Source organism: Gracilinanus agilis, chromosome 2, assembly GCF_016433145.1.
Source record: "Gracilinanus agilis isolate LMUSP501 chromosome 2, AgileGrace, whole genome shotgun sequence".
Lineage (NCBI taxonomy): Eukaryota > Metazoa > Chordata > Mammalia > Didelphimorphia > Didelphidae > Gracilinanus > Gracilinanus agilis.
In genome coordinates, this window is record NC_058131.1 from 613,482,429 (window position 1) to 613,506,769 (window position 24,341).

At 42.7% G+C, this 24,341-nt stretch overlaps 1 protein-coding gene across 1 annotated transcript in view; it reads left to right on the forward strand.

Moving 5' to 3' along the window:
- AS3MT (arsenite methyltransferase) overlaps positions 1 to 19,378 on the forward strand; it is a 35,484-nt gene extending 16,106 nt beyond the window's left edge. The window contains 3 exon segments of the mRNA XM_044660169.1: positions 14,079 to 14,179; positions 17,376 to 17,404; positions 19,284 to 19,378. Of these exon segments, the coding sequence (XP_044516104.1) occupies positions 14,079 to 14,179; positions 17,376 to 17,404; positions 19,284 to 19,378 (225 nt within the window).
- Positions 19,379 to 24,341: the final 4,963 nt, after the last annotated feature.

Consider the following 24,341-nt stretch of genomic DNA (forward strand, 5'->3'; position numbering starts at 1 on the left):
AAGATAGTTGTTTTTTTTAAAACCTTACCTTTGGTCTTGGAGTCAATACTGTGTATTGACTCCAAGGCAGAAGAGCGGTAAGGGTAGGCAATGGGGGGTCAAGTGACTTGCCCAGGGTCACACAGCTGGGAAGTGTCTGAGGCCAGATTTGAACCTAGGACCTCCTGTCTCTAGGCCTAGCTCTCAATCCACTGAGCTACCCAGCTTCCCCCAATATAAGATAGTTTTTTGGTAGTTGATTTGGCTCTTATGGCTCTGAATATGTAAAATATGGCTCTGAATAAGTAAAGAATAAGTTCTAATTTTTAGAAGGGCAGCTGGGTGATGCAGTGTATAGAGCACCAGGCCTGGAGTCAAGAAGACTCATCTTCCTGAGTTCAAATCCAGCTTCAAACACTTGCTAGCGATATGACTCTAGTTAAATCACTTAACCTTGTTTGCCTTAATTGTAAAATGAGTTGGATAAGGACATGGCAAACCACTCCAGTATCTTTCCCAAGAAAAACCAAATGAGGTCACAAAGGGCTGGACATGACCAAAAACAATTTGACAACAATTCTTTGAGAATTATTCCTTTTATCAAATCTAAATTCTCCTCTTTGCAACTTCAACCCGTTCATCCTGCTTCTGTCCTCTTGGGAAAGTATCTGGCCAAAGAGAACAAATCTAATCCCATCTGTATGTGATGGTTTTCCAGGTGTGTGCATCTATTATCATGTTCTCCTTAAGCCATCTATAGGGTAAACATGTTCAGTTCTTTTAGTCGATCCACACCATCCTGGCTCCCCTCCTTTGGATAATCTCTAGATTTTAAATGCCTCTCCTAAAATGGGATGCTTAGAATAATACTTCAAATGTAGTCTGATCGGGGAAGAGTATGACAGTACTATTTCTTCCTTAACTGGCTTCCCTTAATGTAGCTCAAGTTTACAGTAGTTTGGAGGGGCTAAAGTTGTTGATGTTGATTTATATTGGGCTTAAAGTTCATGAAAACTGCCATAGATTTCTTAGGAAAACTGCTGCCTAACCATGAGTCAGCAGTGTGCTGTTGCAGCCAAAATAATTAACGTGATCTTGGACTGCATCGAGAGGCCCAGCTTTCAGGAAAAGAGAGGTGAACTCTGTCCTTGTCGGTCCTTTTTTGGAATCTGGAGTTCATTTCTGGGCAGCATGATTTAGGAAGGACATTGAAAAATTGCAAATGTCCAGAGGAACCTGAAGAGTAAAAGTCTTGGGGTGTTGCTAAAGATGGGTTGAAAGAGCTGGGCAGGGTTGGCCTGGTAAAGAAAGAGAAGACCAGGGGAGACGTGATAGCTATTAATATTTTTTTTGGAAAATATTATTTAATTTATTAATTTAGAATATTTTTCCATGGTTCCATGATTCATGTTCTTTCCCTCCCCTCCCCCACCTCCTCCCATAGCCAATGCACAATTCCACTGGGTTTTACATGTGTCATTGATCAAGAGATAGGTATTTTTAAGTATCTGAGGGGTTGCCATGTCTGGGAGGGTTTAGACTTATTCTGTTTGGTTCCAAGAACTGAACCAGAAGCAATGGGTAAGAAGTGGCAAGAAAGCCAATTTAGACATTCTCTTTCTCTTTGTTCTAGTCTCTGAAGAAGAGTTGCCCTCCCTGCTTTTATTTTTTCCCCTCAAACTAGCCCTTTACTTATGCTCTTGATTCCTTCTTCTCCCATCTAATCCAAGAGTTTGCTTCTGATGATTCTTCCTTCGACATCTTCAAATTCTCCCCTATCTACTATTACCTACAAGCATCCTTAGATTTCTCTCCTTTTAAAAAAGCAAAACCAAAACCAAAACCACCCTCCACTTCATTCTATCATCCCCATAAATTTATCATCCTACACTTTTCCTCTTGTTCAGAGCCAAACTCTTAGAAAAAGTCATTTATATCTATTGTCTCCACTTGCTCATTTTCTGATAACTGGATCCCCCACTACCCCAGTGAAATCACTCCTTCCAAGGGTTCCAGTGATCTCTGAATTGCTAAATTGAATTATAGCCTTTTCTGATTTTTCATCCTTCTTGACCTCTCTTCAGCTTTTTAAAAAATTTTACTTAATTTTATTTTTTCTCCCTCTCTCTTTTTTTTTTCTCTTCAACTTTTGACATTGCCAACTGTCCAATCTCCTCTTCCTTGGCTTTCACGACACTGCTCTCTCCTGGTTCTCTCCCTACCTGTCTGACTATCCCTTCTCAGTCTCCTTTGCTGGCTCATCATCCATGCACCATTCCCTCATCTTGAGAGGCCCTGAAGGGTCCAAAGAGTGGGTCCTCTTCTCTTCTTTCTTAGTGTCCTCCTTGGCTGCCATGGTATCATCTCTAGGCTGCCAGGTCTATTAAAGCTACACATCTAATCCCTGCTGGGCATCACCAACCATATGCTGGACATTTCCCTTGGGATGACCCATTAGCACCTTAAACTCAGCATTTCCAAAACAGAATTCATTGCCCTCCCTGCTAAACTCACCCCTCTTCCAACTGCCTTCATGTATTGCGGGACCCACTATATTTTCAGTTGTCTGGGCTTGCATCCTCAGTGACATGATCATCCCTCATACCCAGTCAGTTGTCAGGTCTAGTGGATCTTGCCAGCACTTCTCTGGGTCAAGCCCTCATTACCTTTCATCTGGACTATCTCAATAGTCTCCTAGTTGACCTCTTGCCTTCCGATCTCTACCCTTGCCCACCCATTCTCTGCACAATTGCCAAAATATTATTGCTCATTGTTAAGTTGTGCCTGACTCTTTATGACACCATTTGGGGTTTTCTTGGCAAAGATAGTGGAGTGGTTTGTGATTTCCTTCTCGTCCATTTTACAGATGAGGAAACTGGGACAAACAGGGCTAAGTGACTTGCCCAGCATCACACAGCTGGTAAGTGTCCGAGGCTAGATCGAAACTCACTGAGATGAGTCTTCCTAACTCTATCCATTGGGCCACCTAGCTGCTCCCAAACCCAATATTATTGAAGCTCAAATCTGACCATGTCACTCCTCTGCTCAAGAATCTTTAGTGGTTACCTATTGCCTCTGGGATAAAATACAAACTGCCCAGACACATTTCGTGTTACTCCCCTATCTTTTGGTCAAATTGGCCTTCTTGCTGCTCCCTGAATGTATTTAATTTCCTATCTCTATAGCTTTCTTCAGACTGTTCTCCATGACTCCCCCTCCTAGAATCTTTAGCTTCCTTGCTCAAATGCCACCTATGCCCTGTCAAAAGCCTCCTCTCATCCTCCCAACCTCTTGTTAACATTGTTCCCCTCCTCTATTTACCTCTCAATTTAGCTGTTATATTCCCCAGAAAAATGGAAGGTCCTGGAGGACAAGAACCATTAGTTATCTTCTCTTGTATTCCCAGCACTAGGCTTAGGCTCTGCACAAAATCTGTGCTCAGTAAATACAAGTCCCAGAAGTATTATGCTTTAATACTTTGATATTCCTCAGTAATCTCTTTGTGGGTCACAATGAAGCTTTCGTCAGGATCATTCTTTGTTTCATCTCAGTACATTGTAAAGAATCTTGTGGGGGGCAGCTGGGTGGCTCAGTGGATTGGGAGCCAGGCCTAGAGATGGAAAGGTTCTAGGTTCAAATCTGGTCTCAGACACTTGCTAGCTGTGTAACCCTGGGCAAGTCATTTAACCCCCATTGCCTAGCCCTTACCACTCCTCTGCCTTGGAGCCAATACACAGTATTGGTTCTAAGACAGAAGGTGAGGGTTTAAAAAAATAGAATCTTCTTTCTGAGGTCTCAGAAGGTCCTGTGTTCCATACAACAGGGCATTCTCTCTCTTTTCCCTTTTTCTGAGAATTTTGGTTTCAAGAGAATCTTAACATCCCTAGTGCACCTGTCAAGGTCTTGCTACATAAGCTTGACTCCTACAAAGTGTTTCTAGGCCACCCACTAGCCCTCTCCTCCTTTGGTGCCTGCACATCAAGGGTCTGGAAGCTGCCTTGACCTTGGATGTGATTTGTAACATTCTGCACATTTGAGCGGGTTTATCTCAACAGAAAGCCTCTCCCATGCGGCGTGCCTGCTCCCTTTCAGCTGGCAGATGTGCTAATGTCTTTAGATCAGCTCCAAGTCCATGAAATGGGAATAATTGATACTGAAGGAAGATTAAAAAGCGAAACAGCTGTGTGTCCTAGAAATGTAACCTTGTGCATCTGGGAGGGAGAAGGCGCTTATCTGTTTAATGGAAGACCTTTAAAGATAAATGAATGAACTATGAAGCAGCCTGACAAGGAGCTGCTCTACATGTTTATTTCTTCCTGTTAGCCGCTGCGCTTTGTAATGAAGGGTGCCAGCTCCGGTTAGGCTTTGGGGGCTGGCTTGGAGCATGTGGAGGGGATCACGGGGGGGGGCCCTTTTTCAGCCCCGGCCAGTGAAGTGAACCATTAAGGTCTCCTGTTGAAACAGCAACACCTCAATTGCTGATGCAGCCCCGAGTTTGTGCCTCCAATGCCCATGTTTATCCATTTAAGAGAATACTAGAATATTATAGCAGGAAAATGACCTTGGAGCTAAGCTAGTCTGGAATTTTCCCAAGATCTTCGTGCAAGGTTGTGAAATATTGAAATCTCTGCCGTAGGAACGAGGCAAGTCACTCAATCAAAAAGCTTTTACGTAGTGCTTACTATGTGCCAGGTAGGCAGCCAGGTGGCTCAGTGGATAGAGCTCTGGGTCTGGAGTCAGGGACATCTAAGTTCAAATCCAGCCTCAGACACTTACTAGCTGGGTGACCATGAACAAGTCACTTAACTTCTGTTTGCCTTAATCCGCCGGAGAGGAAAATGGCAAACGTGCCAGCATCCTTGCCAAGAAAACGCTCTGGACAAGTATTAGTGTCACAGACACGATGACAATTGTGCCAGGCTCTCTCCTGAGTGCTGGAGATACAAAGAAAGGGAAAAGCCAACCAAACCCTCACCATCCCTGCTTTCAAAGACTGTACATTCTTTTGAGAAAGACACTGTGTGAAGATCTGGGTAGATACGGAGTAGATGAAGCTAATCTGAAAGGGGAAGAAGCCACAGGAAAGGCTTCCCTGAAGAAGGTGGGATTGAAGAGGAGGCTTGAAGGAAAGGAGGGAAAACTAACCAGAAGGAGGGAGGGGGAAGAGCATTTTGCAGATGGGAGACAGCTAATGCAAAAGCCTGGAGATGAGAGACAGGACTGCATTGGGGTCACTGAGGGAAGGATCTAGAATGGATTTTAGTGTAAGCAGGCTAGCAAAGGAGGAAGGGCCAGGTAAAGAGCTTTCAGTGTCAGATGAGGAAGTGGACAGAACCTGGAGAACAATGGTAAAAAGGTTGGTTCTGAAAGATTTAAGAACTCTTGACCAATGCAATGAGCAACCAGGATGCTCAAGGACTGGTGATGAAGAATGTGACCCGGCTCTGGACAGAAAGGAGATGGGCTGAAGATGCAGAATGAGACACTAATTTTTGGACGTGGACAATATGGAAATCTGTTTTGCTTGCTTATATATATTCCTTACAAAGTTTTTTCTTTTCTTCCATTGGGAGGGTGAGGAGAAAATAAATGCTTGTTAGCTGGGAAAAAAAAGAGACAAAGAGGAGTTGCTGATAGGGGAGTTCAGACTTCAGAGCAGGAGTATCTATATGAATCCTAATGCTCCTGAGCCGAGCAAGCATTATACAGATTACTGCTCCCCATCACACTATGCTAAGTATTGGGCAGTTGTTGTTTTAGTTGTTTCAGTCATGGCTGACTCTTCATAACCTCATTTTTGTGGTTTTCTTAGCCAAGATACTGGAGTAGTTTTCCATTTCCTTCTTCAGCTCATTTCATAGGTGAGGAAACTGAGGCAAGCAGGGTTAAATGACTTGTCAAGGGTCACACAGTCAGTGTCTGAGGCCAGATTTGAACTCATGAAGATGAGTCTTCCTGACTCCAAGCCCAACATAATATCTACTGTATAGGGGGCCATGCCTCTATATGATTTTTTGGGGTCCTGAGCGGCGTGGTGGCATAGGATGGTTAAAGCAGGAGAAAGAAAATGAGAACAACTAGACTAGTGGTTAGCCCATGCTGTCCCAAATTCTGTGGGCATGGAAGTTTATTATATATCTTTCTCAAAAAAGAAGTCACAGTTGGTAAGGGGCAATAAATCACGAATAATCCATTGAAGTTTAAAGAATACAGATGCAAAGACAAATGGTCAAATTCCAAACCCCAATTCAGCAGGTTATAATTCCGGGAGAGGAAATATCCCAGGGAGATGCTCACCAGTCAAATCCTAAAGGAGCCAGTTCTAATCTGAATATGCACTCTTATCTAATTAACATTTGTTAGGAAAGGAATCATTAACTCAGTAGATGCTGGTCTGCCACCTCAAAGGTCTCCAATAAGAATTCTAAGAAAGGTGGGGATCAAAGACTGAGTCAAAAGAGGAGCCTCAGATTTTTATCTTAGATGGCCCATTCAGTCTGCATCCTGACATGCAGTGCAGAAAAATCATACACACAGTTTTACTTGCCGATGATTTTGTAATGGGATCCAGATAAAATATCTGTTACAGACTCTGTTTCTCTAAATGACTCCTAATAGCCTTCTTGGAGGGATCAAGTTGATTTTGGATTAACCTACCTGCTGGTACCAGAGCCTTTTTGGGGGCTCAGGTGACCAGGACCAAACACAAAGACTGCCTCAGCCTGGATTGGTCACGTAGGGAATCCAGATAACAGGCCCTAAATTTGATCCTATTTCTCCAAAGGTTTTAATACATAGAACGGCTTCCCACACTACTGCATCACTTAAAGTACTGCCCCCCCCCCAAAAGAGCAAGGCATTGTGGGCAATCTCTGTTTCTGGGGGAGGAGGCTGGTGAATCACTTGAGTTTGATAGTTCTAAGTGGTAGTGAGGCCAAAGTCAATCTGTACAAACTCTACTTTAATATGCTGAGGCTCCACGAGGTGTGGGGGACAGGGTGCCAGGATGGATGCCTCAAGAGAGTCCAAAAATGGAGCAGATGAAAGCTTCGCTACCAGCAGGCATTCAGGGCTGCTTCTGTGGGTGGCTGCTGCACTTCCAGTCCAGGTGAGATGGGAGACCTCAGAAATAAAATAAAATATGAAAGGAAAACAAAACCCTTTTAACATGCATAATCAAGCAATACAAAGTCCATGTCTAAACACCGTATGCCTCATTTCTGTGCCTGGAGCCCATCATCTCTCTGTCAGGCAGTGGGAAGCAGGCTTCATCACTGGTCCTCTGAACTTGTGGTTGGTCCCTGGTCCTCTGAACTTGTGGGTGCTGAGCTGAGCCGAACGTTGAAGGAAACTGGGGATTCTAAAAGGTACAGGCGAGGAGGAAGAAGGGCATTCCACACCTGGAGAACAGTCCCTGTGGGGCACGGAGTTAGAAGATGGAATGTTCATTTGGGGCAGAGGGGCTAGCATGTAAGTTTGGTTGGAATATAGCACAGGCAAAGGGGCAGGTAATACGAAATTAGGCTGGCAAGGCATAGAGGGCTTATTATTTAATTTAAGGGTTGTCAGAGGGAACAGAACTTAGCCTTTTTCTATTTGGTTCCAGAGTAGAGAACCAAGAGGATGAAAGTTATGGAAGTACAAATTTAGACTTGTCCTAAAGAAAAATTACCTAACGGTTTTAGCTATCGAATGAATGATTCTAATGACTAGTAGAACCAGTGTTTGGAATGGGCTGCCTCAGCAGGTTGTGGGTTCCCTCCCTTTCACTGAAGGTCTTCAAGCAAAAGCTGGATGTCCCCTTATTAAAAATGTTGCCATAGGAATTCATTTTGGGGTATTAATGGGACCAGATGGCCACTGAGGTTCCTTCTAATTCTTCTTCTTTTTTTTTAACCCTTACCTTTCAGCTTCGATTCCATACTGTGTATTAGTTCCAAGGCAGAAGAGTGGTAAGGGCTAGGCAAAAGGAGTTAAGTGACTTTTCTAGGGTTACACAACTAGAAATGGTCTGAGGCCGTATTTGAACCCTGGATTTCCTGCTTCTAGGTCTGGCTTTCAATCCACCGAGCTGTCCAGCTCCAATTCTAAGATCTGTGGAAGCTAGGCTGAAGAGTTTGTGCTGAGAGCAGAGACTGTTACACTTTTAGCTTTATATCCTTAATATCTAATGAAGTGTCTGCCCACGTTTAATAAATATCTGTTGATCGATAAGAATTCATCTGAAGAAGAAGAAGATCTGGGGCTGTAAGCTTAATTTAAGTCAACACTGATAGGGCAGTGTAACTTCATGTGCATAATGGATATCATACTGCTTGCCTTCTTAAGGGGTGGAATAGGGGATGGAGACAGGGAGAGAATTTGAAACTCAAAAGTTTTAAAATAATAAATCTTAAAGAAAACCCCAATGAGAGGCAGCCAGGTTGCACAGTGGATAGAGCACAAGGCCTGGTGTTTGGAAAACCTGGGTTCAAATCTAGCCTTAGACATTTTTCTAGCTGTGTGATCCTGGCCAAGTCACTTATCCCCAAATGCTTAGCCTTTGCTTCTCTTCTGTCTTAGAATTGATACTAAGACAGAGTATGGGTTAAAAAGAAAAGAAAAAACCCAATGGTAAAGCAGTTTAAAAAAAAAAAGCAAAACAAACCAATAAATAACACTAATTTAGTCTTTAGGTTTCATTAAGAGATGAGAGGGCGTCTTGCTATATTCTGATCTTGTCAGATCACAGCTGAAGTTTTGGGTTTGGTTCTGGATACTACCTTTTAGGAAAAGCATTGACAAATTGAAGAATGTACCTAGATGTAGAAAATCAAGATGGGACTTCAGGAGTTTTGAAGTCATTGGAGAATGCCAAACAAAGAATCTAGACCAGTCCATATCTGAACAAGAGCCCCCTACCCTATTCCTTAGATTTAGATGGTCTATGAAGATTCTCTCTTCTCAGATCTGTAAAATAAGGAGCCACTGAAGGTTTTTGAGAAGGAGAGTTCCATAATCTGATTCATGCCTTGGGAAAATTATTTTGATAGCTGTATGAAGGGTAGATGGAAGAGTTTGCTGTTGTTCAGTTGTGTCTGACTCTTTGTGATCCCATGGACCGTAGCACATCGATACTGCCCATGGGGTTTTCTTGGTAAAGATACTGGAGTGGTTTGCTATTTCCTTCTCCTGTGGATTAAGTCAAACAGAGGTTAAGTGACTTGCCTAAGGTCACATAGCTAGTAAGTTTCTGAGGCTGGATTTGAGTTCAGGCTCTATCTACTGAGCCAGGAGAAAGGGAAAGGCTAAAGCCAGGGTAGCAAATTAGGAAGATCAGAGGATCAGAGACTTAGAACTAGAAGGGGCCTTATACATCTTCTAGTCCAACCACCACATTTTACAGATGAGGAATCTGAAGCCCAGAGAAGTTAAGTAATTTGCCCCAAGTCATATGGGTAGTGATTAAGTGGCCAAATCAAGATTCATACGTAGACCTCGGATTCTTGCCATCGTTCTACCACATTTCTGACTATTATAATAGTTCACACAAGAATTGATGAGATTCTAAACTAGACTGGTAACTAAGGGAATAGAGAAAAGGGGACAGACATGAGAAATGTTGAAGAGGTAGAATGAAGACTTGGCAACCAGTTGGAAATGGTGCGAAGATGGAAGAGTCTAGGATATTTCTAGAAATGCAAACTGGAATGACTTGGGAAGATGATAGTACCATCAACAGAAATTTTCCAAAGGAAAATCCCCAAATTGTTTTAGCATGAAATTAAAATCCAGTTAAGAGCAGATTTTTCCATTTCCTTTAGACTTAGTCTTGAACCAGATTTCTCTTGCAGTGGAAGGATTAAGGTGTGCTAATTGGACAAGTTATTTATATCAAAAGATCTAGGGACAGAAGAGATGAAAATGTAACTGGTGTTAATTGAAGGTTAATTATCTCCTGGATATGATTGGATAGCAAGTATTGAGAGGCTCAGTTCCTGGGGAACTTGCCCTTAATTTCCAACTCTTCTGACTATTTGAAAAGGGGGGTAGGAAAAGGTTTTATCTGTTCAAATAACTTCCAAATGTCAGATTATAGACAACATATGCTTGAATTATATATATATATACATATATATATATATATTTTTTACCCTTAACTTCGGTGTATTGTCTCATAGGTGAAAGATTGGTAAGGGTGGGCAATGGGGGTCAAGTGACTTGCCCAGGGTCACACAGCTGGGAAGTGTCTGAGGCCGGATTTGAACCTAGGACCTTCCGTCTCTAGGCCTGGCTCTCAATCCACTGAGCTACCCAGCTTCCCCCTTTGAATTATATTTTCATTCTTAGTAGCATTGTTAGAAAAACTAGGAGAAGATAAAGTACATTGGCACCAGAAGAATTTTTCCTTTTTTTCTCTTTTATTCTGAAGTCTAAATTGAAGGGATAGAAGGAATCTTAATATTGAAAAGAGTATACTTCTGCAATACTTCTAGAATCAACTGATCCTTCCTTTCCTCTTTCACTAACATCACTCTTGCCCGTAACCTTATTACTTCTCTGTTAGGTTTTTCTAACAAGTCTTTTTGCTTCTGGTTCTCCACTCCACCTATCCCTTCCCTCTCTGAATCATTCTTTAGATCCCTGCTAGAGTTGTCATCTTCTTCCATTTTTAAAATCCTTACTTGCTCTCTTTTTTTTTTCTTTTTCTTTTTTTTTTTTTAAACCCTTGTACTTCGGTGTATTGTCTCATAGGTGGAAGATTGGTAAGGGTGGGCAATGGGAGTCAAGTGACTTGCCCAGGGTCACACAGCTGGGAAGTGGCTGAGGCCGGGTTTGAACCTAGGACCTCCTGTCTCTAGGCCTGACTCTCACTCCACTGAGCTACCCAGCTGCCCTGACTTGCTCTCTTAATAATAACTCTAACACAGAAGGGCAAAGCCTAGGCAAACCGGCTTAAGTGACTTGCTCAGGGTCATGCAGCTAGGAAGCGTTTGAGGCCAAATTTGAATGCAGATCTTCCTGACACCAGGCCTGGCATTCTATCCACTGAGCCACCAATTGCCCCTAGGCAAAACACAGTCTTGACCATGCTCTTGTTTGAGAAATTCCTCTGACTCCCTGACAAACAAGTAAAATACATATTCTCCAGTTTGGCATTCAAGAAAGGCAGCATTGTAATAGTGGAAAGAACATCAGACTTGAAATTCAGAGACCTGGATTCAAGTTCTTGTCCTGATAGTAACAGTGTCGTCACTTAACCTCACTGAACCTCAGTTTCTCCATTTGTAAAATTGTTACAATCATATTTACATTATACTGCTTACAGGATTGTTGTAAAGGAAATACCATAAACCTTAACATGTTGTATAAATGTGAATTATTATTAAAAGTAGAGTTTAGAATAGAGATTAGGGGTAAAGTTGGAAGTCATCTGTTTAGAGATGAAAATTGAATTCAGGGGACCTGATGAGATTACTTCCAAAACATACAGTGAGAAAAGAAAATAGGACCCAGTACAGGGACTTGGGAGTGGTGGTGGTAGTGGATTTAAGGGAGGGAGAGGCCAATGCCTAGTGGTCAGAAAATGGATATCGATCTTTCAAAGGAAACTGAGTAGGAATAGTCTAACAGGTGGGAGGAAGACCAAGAGAAGTGTCCTGGAAGCCAAGAGAAGTCCAGGAGGCAGGGGTCGTCAGCAAACTTGGGCAGGTTTGTAAGCTGTAGGAAAAGAGAGAATAAAGAAGAAAGATCAAACATAGGACAGGGACAAAGAACAGACAAGAGGGCAAACTCTCAGAGAAGATGGAAGAAAATAAGTTCAAAGGCACCAACAGAGAGTTGGCCTTGGCAGCAAGGGCCTCCTGTTTCTCAAGGACTAAAAGATAGGAAGAGGGATGATGTAGAGCGGTTTTGAGTTATAGAGGAGGAGAGTCAAGGGAGCCAGATGGCCTCTATGTTCTCAGTAAGGTAGAAGGTCAGACTTTTTGCTGAGAGAGATAGTGGTGGGAGGCAATTAAGTGATGGTTGAGGATAGTTGGGGAAAGAAACCTTGGAATAGGTAATCTGTAGAATGTGATGGAGTCAGGGAAGGAAGAATAATAAGATTACTGTGCGGCAGGGAGAGCACACTTAGAGGTACTTAACAAATTTGTTGTGTACCCAGTCAGTGTAGTTATGTGACTTCCTTCAGCAAAAGGGGCAGAGAAAATGAATGCATGGTGAGGGTAATTGAGTGAGTAATGGTGGGACAAGGGATCAAGGCAGGCCAACCAGAACATCAAGATTGTGAATTTTGGAGAGCAAAGTAAGAGCATAGGAGAACAGGGAAGGCTGGAAGAACTGAAGGTTAGGGTGAAGATAAAGACAAGATTTCGGAAGAATGAAGCAAAGGGTGAGAAGGAAGGAGAGAGGACTGTGATCAGAGGAAAGAACTGTAGAATTCAGAATACAGGAAAGAATACAGTTATGGTTGGTGGTAAGATCTAAGAGGGGACCATCCCTGTGCAATAGATGAGGTGTGGAGTAAAGGTCAGTGGAGCTGAAACTGTATATTAAAATTTCCAAATGTGAGGGGAAAGGGCTGGAAGAGAACGGAAGAATGAGTGAGGTCCTAAACTCAAGTTCTCCCTGAGTCTCATTTTCTCCATCTATTAAATAAGGGGGTTGCTTCCTTTTGGCTGTAGGTCTATGACAGGAAGAATGATCGGGGGCAGAGAGTTGCCTGAAACAGAGGGAAAGAGCAGATGTTGATGAATGACAGTGGGGCAAATGGAAAGTCTAGATGTAGTGATGGGGATTACAGAGTATGTGTCTTTCTCCTGGCTTAGTATATCAAAGAATACGAGAGAAGGAGCACTAAGTATTGGAGCGAGCCTTTGGGGATACAGTGTCTTCCTAGCCTGAATGCAGAGTGGGCACTCACTTGCCAATCTTCAAGTCCCCAGAAACTCACACCTTCACGGTATTCTTGGTACTGAGTCTTAGGATCCCTGATGGATCTGCTCCACATCTCGTGGAGTTTGGCTCCTATATAAAACTGGCCCCTATGGCTTAGGCAATCTGTTAAATGAGTGCTCTTAGCCCAGGTTCAGTACTTCTGCCTTAGGGTCCCTGAGGCTCAGATTCCCCCTAGAGTGTCTTTCAGCTTTAGGAATATTTTAGGACTCAATGCCACAATCCCTTATGAAGTGCCCGCCATATGCAGGACCCTATGGTAAATGCAAGGAGAATTCTAGGATTAAGGAAAAACATGGCCTCTGTTTTCCTGGAAGCTGGAATCTAGTAGAAGCTGGGGATATGTTCAGAAGTAACTTGGTACTGAATGAAATATTCATGCCTAGAAGGGGCATAAAGTTCTTTTTGAGAGAATAAAAGTTCATTTTCAACTGGGGAGAATTAAGGAAGCCTTTTTGGAAGAGATGGCATTTGAGCTGGATCTTGAAACATATGCAAGATTCTAATAGATGGTGATGGGGGGAAGGGAGGAAGAATTCTAGGCAAAGAGGGAATATGAAGCAGGAAATTGTAGGACATTTGCAGTGAGTGATGAGGAAGAGTGGACCAGAGAATAGCACATATATTGATTGAGGTAGGAGTATTGTAAGATAAGACCAAAAAGGTAAACAGCATCTCCTTTGATCCTCACAACAACCCTGTAAGGTAAAGGCTATTGTCCATTTTACAGTAGAAGCAGATAAAGGTGAAAGTGACTTGCCCAGGGTCAGTAAGTGTTTGAGGTTGAATTCGAACTCTGGACTTCCTAACTCCAAAGAGTAAGGACCTCAAATCAATAAGGTCTGCAGTGGAAAGGATGCTGGCTCTGGAGCTGGCTTCAACACTTGCTTCTGTTGCTTATTACCTTTGCGACCTTGATCAGGTCACTTTATTTCCCTAAGCCTCAGTTTCTCCAGTTGTAATATTCATTCAATAAACATTTATTAAATGCCAAATATTTGTCCAGCACTGTGCTAAGTGATGAGGCAAAAGACAGTCCCTGCTCTCAAGGAACTTGTAATCTAATGAAGATACATGACCTCTGAGGTCCTTTCCAGCTCTAAATTGGTGATACATTTACTTATTTAGTGATCTTCCTAATGCATTTGTTTGCATTTCTCCAGGGGATGATCACAGATCCATTGAAGCTCGAAGAAGGATGGACACCAAGCCTGAACAGTGCCCTGCTCCAGCTGTGGGCAGTTGTGGCAAAAAAAAAAAAAAAGTGAGGCAGCTCCTGAAGCTGGGATGGAAAAAGACCACCTTGGGGCTGGGGGGTAGGGAGCCCCCTTGCTTCTCTGTGCCTGAATTTTCCCCTTCATCTCCTACCCCCATTCAGTTAGCATACACCAAGAAATAAACTGCAAGAAGCTACGTAATTCTAGAAGATGAATAAGGACAAATTAATTATTTTTAGAAGGTGCTAATTACATTTTCACAGCAAATCACCTGAATAAAAGACATGTGGAGCCAAATGAAATGAAAAGGCTTGCTCTCTCCTAAGAAGTCAGAGTTCTGGTGCCACTCAGTGGAATGAAGTGGAACTGAGAAGCCACGTGTGTTCCTGGCTAGCCTGGGATTGATTGTATGTGAAATGGGGGAGACAGCTTCAGAAATGATGATTGATGAAGAATTTCTGGGAAATTTTTTTTCTTATACTTTTTTTGTATTTTCCTTCCTTCCTTCCTTCCTTCCTTCCTTCCTTCCTTCCTTCCTTCCTTCCTTCCTCTCTCTCTCTTTTTCTTTCTTTCTTTTCTGTGTATTGGTTCTAAGGCAAAAGAGCGGTAAGAGCTAGACTATGGGAGTTGAGTGACTTTCCCAGGGTCACACAGCTAGGAAGTGTCTGAGACCAGATTTGAACCTAGGACCTCCCGTCTCTAGGCCTGGCTCTTACTGAGCTGCCCAGTTGCCCCTCTTCCTACACTTTTTGAAGACATTGTGGACTTAATCCTGTATTTATTCATTGTAAAGGGGATGGCAAGAGGTTACAACATCTTTCATCTATGAACCCAAACAAAATACGTTACAAATGAAATTGGAAAGTCAATTGAGTCATCCTTTGGATCCAACCTGGCCTCCTGAAACGGTTATATGTATGGTGCTTTCAGTCAGAGGAAATTATGAGTTAGGTCACCAAGGGATCATAATTGAAAAGAACCTGCCACCAGGCACCTAGCTGTGCCAGTCAGTCAATAAACTTTTATCAAGCACCTACTGTGTGCTGGGCATTGTACTAAGTGCTAGAGATACAAGGAAAGGCAAAGGAAAACCTCTGCTCTCAAGAAGCTCACATTCTCTAATGGATGACTAGGAGTATTTTTTAAAAATATAATATTTCATTTTTTCCCAATTACATGTAAATGCTCTTTTAAGGATTCATTTTTCTTAAATTTTGATTTCCACTTTCCTTCCTCCATTTATCCTTCCCCCTTCCTCCCTGTCGCTGAGATGGTAAGCAACTTGATCCAGGTTATACACAGGCTATCATAAAAACATATTTCCACATTGGTCATGTTGGGGAAGAAAAAGGCTCACAACCGCCCCCAAACTACAAAGAAAATAAAGTGAAAAATAGTATGCCTTGATCTGAATTCAGACGCCATCAGTTCTTTCTCTGGAGAGGGATAGCATTTTTTTGTCATGAGTCCTTTGGAATTATCTTGGATCATTGTATTGTTGGAACAGTTCTGACTAGGAGTACTGAATGTCATCTTAAAGGATGCCTCTAATAGAATGCCTCAAGGATCTGTCAACATTCTGATCTATTTTTTGGATGAAGGCACACATAGCATACATTTTCAATTTGTGGTGGTCCATGAAGCTTAGAGGAATAGCTAATAACATAGACTGAAATCCATAAGTTCTAGACAGGTGTGGGTGATACGCTGCATGGAATAGAAATGAGATTGAATTGAGATGACTGCCAAGTTCTACACTTGGTTCCAAAAAAATCAGTCTCATAAATGCAGGACAAGGCTAGACAATAACACTCTTTAAAAAGATCTGCAGGGACAGCTAGGTCATTCAGTGGCTAGAGGAGGGCAAGGCCTGGAGATGGGAGAACCTGGGTTCAAATCTGACCTCAGATACTTTCTAGTTTTGTGACCCTGGCAAGTCACTTAACCCCCATTGCCTAGCCCTGATCATTCATCTGTTTTCTAAGACAGAAGGTAAGAGGGTTTTTTTGTTTTTGTTTTTTAAAGAGATCTGCAAGTTTAGTGGACTGCAAATTGTTAGCAATACGATGTGGCAGCCAAGAAAACGGGTGCCCTCCTAGTCTACAAGAAAAGAAGCACAGAATCCCAAATGAGGGAGGGAGGGAGTTCTGTAGTATCTAAGACATACACATCTAGAGTACTGTATTCAGTTCTAATCCTACATTTTAGGAAAGATGCTGACAATTTGGAGCAGATCCAGAGTAAAGAGGCCAGAATGGGGAAAGGACTAGACAACAAGCCATATGAATGTTGCTTGAAAGAACTTCAGATGTATAGCTTGGGGAAGATAAGACTTAAATGGGATATGAGAGCTGTCTTTAAACTGTCTCTAACAAATCCAGTCTATTTTCCAATCTCCTTTCCCCATGACATCCCTTCTAAGGACTACACACCAGGGAGCAGCTGGGTAGCTCAGTGAGTTGAGAGCCAGACCTAGAGGGAGGTCCTAAGTTCAAATTTGGCCTCAGACACTTCCTAGCTGTGTGACCCTGGGCAAGCCACTTAACCCCTATTGCCTAGCCCTAGCCCTTGCCACTCTTCTGCCTTGGAACTTATACATAGTATTGGTTCTAAGGCAGATGGTAAGGGTTTAAAAAAGAAGAAATAAAGACTATATACCAGTAAGGCACAAACTTCAGTAGTAGTCTTGTAACCAGCCTTATAGTCTGATTATTTTATCAGCCTCTAGAAAGGATGCCATGTGGAAGATGGATTGGACTTGTTTGTCTTGGTCCACAAAGGCAGGACTAGGGAGGTAAAGTAAATGAAAGTTGAAGAGAAAGTAAGTCAGACTTAATGTAAGGCTTGATCTTATGAAGTAAAAACTTTTTAATCATTAGGGTTGGCCAAAATTTGAATACATTTCCTAGGGAACTGAGGAGTTCCCCCTCACTGAATTCTCTAAGCAGGGACTGGAATGACCACTTCTTTTTTTTTTAAATTAAGTTTATTTATTTATTTATTTGATTTAGAATATTTTTCCACAGTTACATGATTCATGTTCTTTCCCTTCCCTCCTCCCAACCTCCTCCCATAGCCAACAAGCAATTCCACTGGGTTTTACATGTGTCATTGATCAAAATCTATTTCCATATTATTAATATTTGCAATAGAGTGATCATTTAAAGCCAAAATTCCCAATCATATCCCTTTCGAACCACGTGATCAATCATATGTTTTTCTTCTGTGTTTCTGTTCCCACAGTTCTTTCTTTGGATGTGGAGTGTTCTTTCTCATAAGTCCCTCAGAATTGTCCTGGATCATTGCATTGCTGCTAGTAGAGAAGTCCATTACATTTGATTGTGTCATGGTGTATCCGTCTCTGTATATAATGTCCTCCTGGTTCCTCTCCTTTCACTCTGCATCAGTTCCTGGAGGTGGAATGACCACTTCTTGCTGAAGAGAGGATTCTCATTGAGGTATGATTTGGACAAGATGGCCTCTGAGGTCCCTCATGACTCTGGCATTTATACATCTATGAATGCTGACATTGATGTTATCTTTCTTTTCTACATCACACTTAAGCAGACCCTTAGGAGACAATTAGACCCAGTTCTGGATTCCAAGCATAAAAAGAGAAATGGAGAACTTGGAAATGTTCAGAAAGCAAAATCACTAAGACTTCCACTCTTCAGGGATATTGATTTAATTGTCACGAGTACTTCTGCGCTGGTCCTAACGCCTCTCTACTGAACTAGAGGAGTGTCCTGTTGATGAATTTCTCTGAATCTACCGGGCTAGTCCTCTAATAACAGAGGACTGCCACTGAACAAATACTAACCAAAGGCTTTCCGGCTTGATAAAGTCTGCCAAAGCTTGTTCCTTGCCTGTGTATAGCCTTAAGAAACCCAGGATCACCTCTTTGGTACCATGAAGCATCAAGGTAGGACTTTGGTGTAATCGAGAAAGACTAAAGCATTAGGAAAAATGGGGAGGAAAGGTTTAATGGAATGGGATTATCCATTTTAAAGAAGAGGAATTTGAGGAATAATTTAATCATAGGATCATAGACGTAGAACTAGAAGGGACCTTGGAGGTTATCTGGTTCAACCTTCATTTGACAGTTAAAAAAGGAAACCCAGAGGAGCAAAATAGTAGCTCAAGCTTATATGAGAAATAAGGGTTAGAGCTAGCATTTGAACCTAGATGCTCTCACTCCACATCAAGTACTCTTTCTGTTTTGCCAAGCTCAAGTCCAGAACAGTTAAATAATTTGCCCAGTACTCCACAGTTATTAGGTGGCAAAGCCAAGATTTGAACTGGTCTTCTGACTCCAGGTTCAGTCCTCTGTGTTACACTACCTCCATAATTTACTGAACATCTCCTCTGTGGCTTAGTCCTGGGTGATGCACTTGTAGGGAATGAAAGAAAGAACTATGAGACGTCTTAAAGAAACTTGTAACCTGATTATTTAATAATAATCTTCAAGTATTTGAAGGGCTTTCCCATAGTGTAGGTGATGACCACTTTGCAGGGAAAATGTCATGAAGCTGGGCAGAAAGAAGAATTTCTTATTGCGGAATAGAGGGGGTCAAACTTGGACTCAGGCCTCAAGAGGCCTTCAAGATGCTGCTAGGAATAGGAAGGACCCCATATTCTCTGGGGATACTTACCTCTGGGCCCCAGCTTAAGGCTTGGAAAGGGACCAGATGAAGTCTCTACCAGGAGCTAGCACAAGATGGCGCTGGTAGAGAGGTAGTGACCCAAGCCGATGGCTTCCCAAATTGGTTTCTTTGCTTGAATGGGTCCCAGTGAGAGTCTCTCCTATGCTCCCAGGTCCTGGGCTCAAAGCTGGGTAGTGCCATTAGAAAACAGTAGTCTGGCTCAGTTTGGGGAGGTGGAGAGCTTTGCACTTTTGCCCAAGAAAACCACACTTCGTACATTTTCCTCTGGCCTCTGATGACCAGCGGCAGAAGAGACAAACCTCCTTCAGAGACCCTTGATCTTGGCTCAATTTCCTCACCTCTGAAAAGAAAAGCCATCGGGCCCTTCCAGCCCTAAGGGGTCATGGTTCTCTGAATCTGTTCATCCTAAGAGTTTTGGGGACAGCTTTTTCCTCCAAGTGCCTTCTTTGATCAAAGCTGTTATTTTCATACTTTCATTCTGCGACAGGAACTTTACTGAGAAATCCCCAAAGGTTGGGAGGCTTACTCCTAGAGGGAGCCGCAGCGGTGGCCCAACAGGACTCCTCCTCTGGCCATGCATAGCTGAAAAGGCCGTGGCTCGGGGCCAAAGCAGGAGCCTAGCTTGCTTCTCCTGTGGATTCTTGGCCTTTCCTCCTACTCCAAGGAAGCAATTAATAGAACTTCACTAATTCTGTCTTGTCAGTTTGGGAATTATACTGAATGGTCCTGACCCTAGAAAGGAATGTGAACCTAGGCGGGATGGCGCAGGGGGCGGGAGGGCCAAGGAACAACTAGCTGCGTTCATAAATATTATTGGCTAGAGATTTTCCTTGGTGGCGTCCGGCCTCTCTTCTCTGATCAGCCAGCTTTCTTTAACTAGAGACAACGACTTGGGAGTTTCCTGGCCGCCGTCTGCCTGGGAGTCTTGTGTAAATCGGGCCCTGGTAGAGGGTAGGTGGCTGATGCACCAGATTGCAAATGAAGCCCTTTGCAACTCTGAAGCTGTGTTAGCATTCGCAGAATAAAGACCTACAGCTCGGGCTCTCACAGCTTCATTCCAGTCTCCTTTTATCGCTGATCCTGCAGTTCCTGCGAGCACGACTCCCACTGAGGTTGATGGGAATGTTACGTGCATGGAAGTTCAGGACTTAATCTCTGCCTGCTGAGTGAGCTTTGCTTGTCTTGGACAGGCTGCTATACCAAACCCCTTCCCCAACAGGGACACCCTCTCTCATCCCTTCACGTAAGCAGGGTCAGAGGGTGGCGATGTCCACCAGGCAAGAGGAGGGCCGGCTCAGCGCTGCCCTCTGTGCCACCCCGAATGCCTCCCCATTTGCTTTGTCTAGATTGCCAGCCAGTCAGCAAGCATTTATTAAGCATTTACTGGCTACCAGGCACAGAGCTAAATTCTGGGGATTTGGTTCCCAGAGAAAGACAAAAATTGTCCCCGTTTTCAATGAGCTCACATTTTTTTTTAAACCTTTACCTCTTATCTTAGAATTGAAACTATCCATTCCAAGGCAGAAGAGCAGCAAGGGCTAGGGAACGGGGTTAAATGACTTGCCCAAGGTCACACAACTAGGAAGTGTCTGAGGCTAGATTTGAACCCTAATTCTCCCAATTCTGGACTTGGCGCCCTATCCCTTGTGCTACCTACCTGCCCCTGCTCTAAATCTTATCAGGTAGCAGACCTAGGCTTATTGATTCTCTAGCTAAATTGAAAATTGATGGTCTTTCCTTTTCTTTCTTTTTTTTTTAAACTGTTTTATATGTTGGTTGGGACCTGTGATTCTATCAACACAGGGAGTGCTGATTTGAGGAAATGCCTTCTACCCATGCAGATGGGCGACAATTGTTCAGTCTTAGAGAGTTATGCCAAGGAGACACTGCCAGGGTGGCATAAATCTAGTAAGTGGCAGAGGTGGGATGTGAGTTGAGATCTACCTGAATCTGAGTCTGGCTCTCCATCTATTATGGCATACTACCTGGGCCAGCTACTAAGTGGTACAACAGATGGAGTGCCAAGCCTGGAATCAGGAAGACTCATCTTCCCGAGTTCAATCTGGCCTCAGACAAGTTACTTAACCCTGTTGGCCTCAGTTTCCTCATCTGTAAAATGAGCAGGAGAAGGAAATGGCCAGCTAGTCCAGTATCTTTGCCAAGAAAACCCCAAATAGAGTCCCAAAGAGTCAGACATGACTGAAAAACAACCGAACAACAAAAACCTCTTATGCCTCTGTTTCTTAGAAAGATTAAATAAAAAATTGTGTGTGAAAGCTTTCTGAAAACTTTAAAGCACTATACAAATGTCAGGGATGATTATTATCATTGGAGTATAGGGAAAAGAGCTTCGGAACTGGGGATCAGGAGATTTACATTTTAATCCTCATTCTACTGTTTACATACACTATCTGTGTGAGATTGGGCAAGTCACGTCATCTTCCTAGGTCTCATTTTCCTCAGATCTCTAAAATGAAGATATTAGAATTGGCTTCCTTAGTTCAACAAATATTTATCAAGTATCTACTACTGGCAAGGTGCTCTAATATCGTATGTTATATTTTCTTCGCCTTAACTTCTGTTGCCTCTTAGGATTTGGTTTTAAGAATACACCTATCTTGACACCCAGATCCCTTTGCTATCCCAGTCTGGATTTTAGTCAGAATTCTTAGAGTTGTTATCGCTTGCATAATAAATACCAAAGTTTTGAGTTCACATAGACAGGTTCAATTTTAGAGGATTCTTAATAAGTATTCCTTTGGGCTTGTGTCCTAGTCAAGGGTTTCTTCTGGTTCATGTCCACATTTCTACCACAACAGGAAAAAAGAAATCTTGGCTCCCACGCAAGCACTCAGGCTAACAAAACATCTAATATAAAGGGTAGATTTTATATCATCTCAGAATTAGGGTTAGATACCGTTTAAGTCCCACCTTCTACACGAGGACAGAAAACAAAAAAGAATTGAAACCTGAGCCCATAAACAATCAAGCTCTTCCTACTTCCCATAGGATCTATATTTCATCTCTGGTCTTTCAGGCTTTTGAGACCATTGGAAAAGGGAGAGAACTTGGAACTGCTAGAAAATTGATTCTCTTCCTTTTCACTGTACAATCCACAGGTCTTCAAGTACCAACAAGCTGCCAAATTTAGGTTTGCTCCTCCTTGCTGTGGTTCAAATGCCTTGTTATTACTCAGTTCTGATGCCTGTAGTTCCTGGCTTAAACCAGGTCCTTGGCTTGGTCCAAGATCTCCTCTGCTTGTGCACTGCCCCTCCACTGCTGAAATCCTCTGCTTGTGCAAGTCTCTCTCCAGGGAACCAAATCCATGTTTATATATTCCCCTTCTTTCGCCTCTATCTGACCTCTTCCCTCCCTCTCCAGTGCACTTGAGTCCATGTGTTACCCTTTTACAGGGCATAGTTCTGGTGTGTGAACTAGCAGTGAACTTGAATCAATTCCAAAATGAAGACTTTATTAGTGGGGCAACCACCCATGGATTTGACACCTTGTCTAGGAACATCATACCTTTTCTAAGCTACACAAGGGGGCAAGAAATACTTACTCAGACCCTGGAGGAAGACCCTCCTGGATGAGCCTAAAACATAGGGAACAGTCAGCTTCCTCCAAGACTTTGGATCATGGACTCTGCCAATAATCTGCCCTGTTCTACTTCATCATTGGATAGTCTGAGGTTCCTGGGGGAGAAAGCAAGATGAGGATGTATTGAATCTGAATGTGTGTTCGCATTCACCTTCTACAATAGCTTGGGGTCCGGAGCCCCCCAAGTTCACCATATCTTGGATTCTATGATCTCTTCCCTTGTTTCTGTGTTTGAAGAGTTGACCAAGTAATACTGGCATTATGGTCCAAACAGGACTTGACTTTGCCTTTCTTCTATATTTAATTCATGAAAGGCAGCATCCAAAACAACCTGGGAAGCATTGCAGAGGCCCCCTCGGGGAGAAGCTGAGAGACCCTAGCTGTTTATGCTAACCTGACATATAACTGCCATCCTAATTGTATCAGCAGGGCAGCGTGAGCCTTCCGCTCTATCCCAGGGTTAAGAAGCCTTCTCACAACTATGCTTTTGTGAATATTCCATGAGCATCTCCTAGGAAGGCAAAGCCCCCAAATGTCAGGTCACCAGGAAAAGAGCAACTGGGAAGGCCTGGTGAGGACTTAGGGGAGATTTTAGGTGGCTTAATCTTTCATTAACCTTCTTCCTCTGCTTATTCACTTCATTATTTCTTTCAACTGGATTGACGTCAAGACATATAGGAAAGGATAGGGTGGGGATGTGAGGGGATTCAAAAAAAATTTTTTTAACAATATATAAACAGGTTTTGAACAATGATACACATTTAATCTAGTGGAATTGCTTGTCAGCTCCAGGAGGGGGGAGGGAAGAGGGGTGGGAAAAAATCATGAATCATGTAACCATGGAAAAATATTCCAAATAAATTATAACCAAAAAAAAAACTTTTAAGGAAGATAGCAGAGATTTCAGAGTTGATTCATCCCAGAAGAATAAATCTTTTTCTTTTTCTTTTTTTTAAACCCTTAACATCTGTCTTAGAACTGATATTATGTATTGGTTCAAAGCAGAAGAGCAGTAAGGGCTAGGCAATTGAGGTTAAGTGACTTGCCCAAAGTCACACAACTAAGAAGTGCCTGAGGCCAGATTTGAACTTGGGTCCTCCAGTCTTCAGGTCTGGTTCTCTATTCACTGAATTAGTCTTTTTTTAAAGATTCCTGCCTTGGTGGTAGAGGGCCATCAGTCTCTGAAAAATTCTTGCTGTTTCAGCATCTCTTCTTCTGGTAATGAAAAAAGAGATAAGTACTTCTTAGAGAGGACCTTGGCTTTGATGTACAAAGCTATTGAGGATGCCCTGTATAGTTGGAGACCCAGAAAAGACCTTAGAAGTCATTTAGTGCAATTGCTTCATTTCGTAGATGAGAAAACTGAGGCCTAGGGAAGTGAGTTGATTCACCAAGTCACAGGATCAGAGAGCTGGACTTTGGCTTTTTGGGAGCATAGGAAGTTGGTAGTGCCTGAAGCTCCCCATTATCCCAAATCGGACTGTACTAGTCGCACTATTCTAATTATATTTCTGTTTCTTAGAAGTCCTCCCAGGTAAGCGCCTCATTTTACAAATGAGAAAAACAAGGCTTAGAAAAGTGAAGTTACTTATCTAAGGTCATAGGATCCTAGATCTCCCACTGGCTTTGTTGGGATCATAGGAAAATGGAGACCCCAGGACTCCAAACCATTAGCCCCTCTCTGACCCCACTAACACTGGACTATGCCTGTGCACCAGCCTAGCCCAGTTGCATTTCTATTTCTCAGAGGCCATCTAGTCCAACTTATTCTTTTTATAATTGAGGAAACAAGCCAAATAACTTGCCTGTGTTCATGAGATCAAAGATCTATAGCTGGAGGAGATGTTATAGGTCATCCAGACTCACCCTTTCATTTTGCATTTGGGGAAACTGAGACCCAGAGAGGCCAAATGGCTTTCTGGAGGATGCCTAAGGAATAAGCATT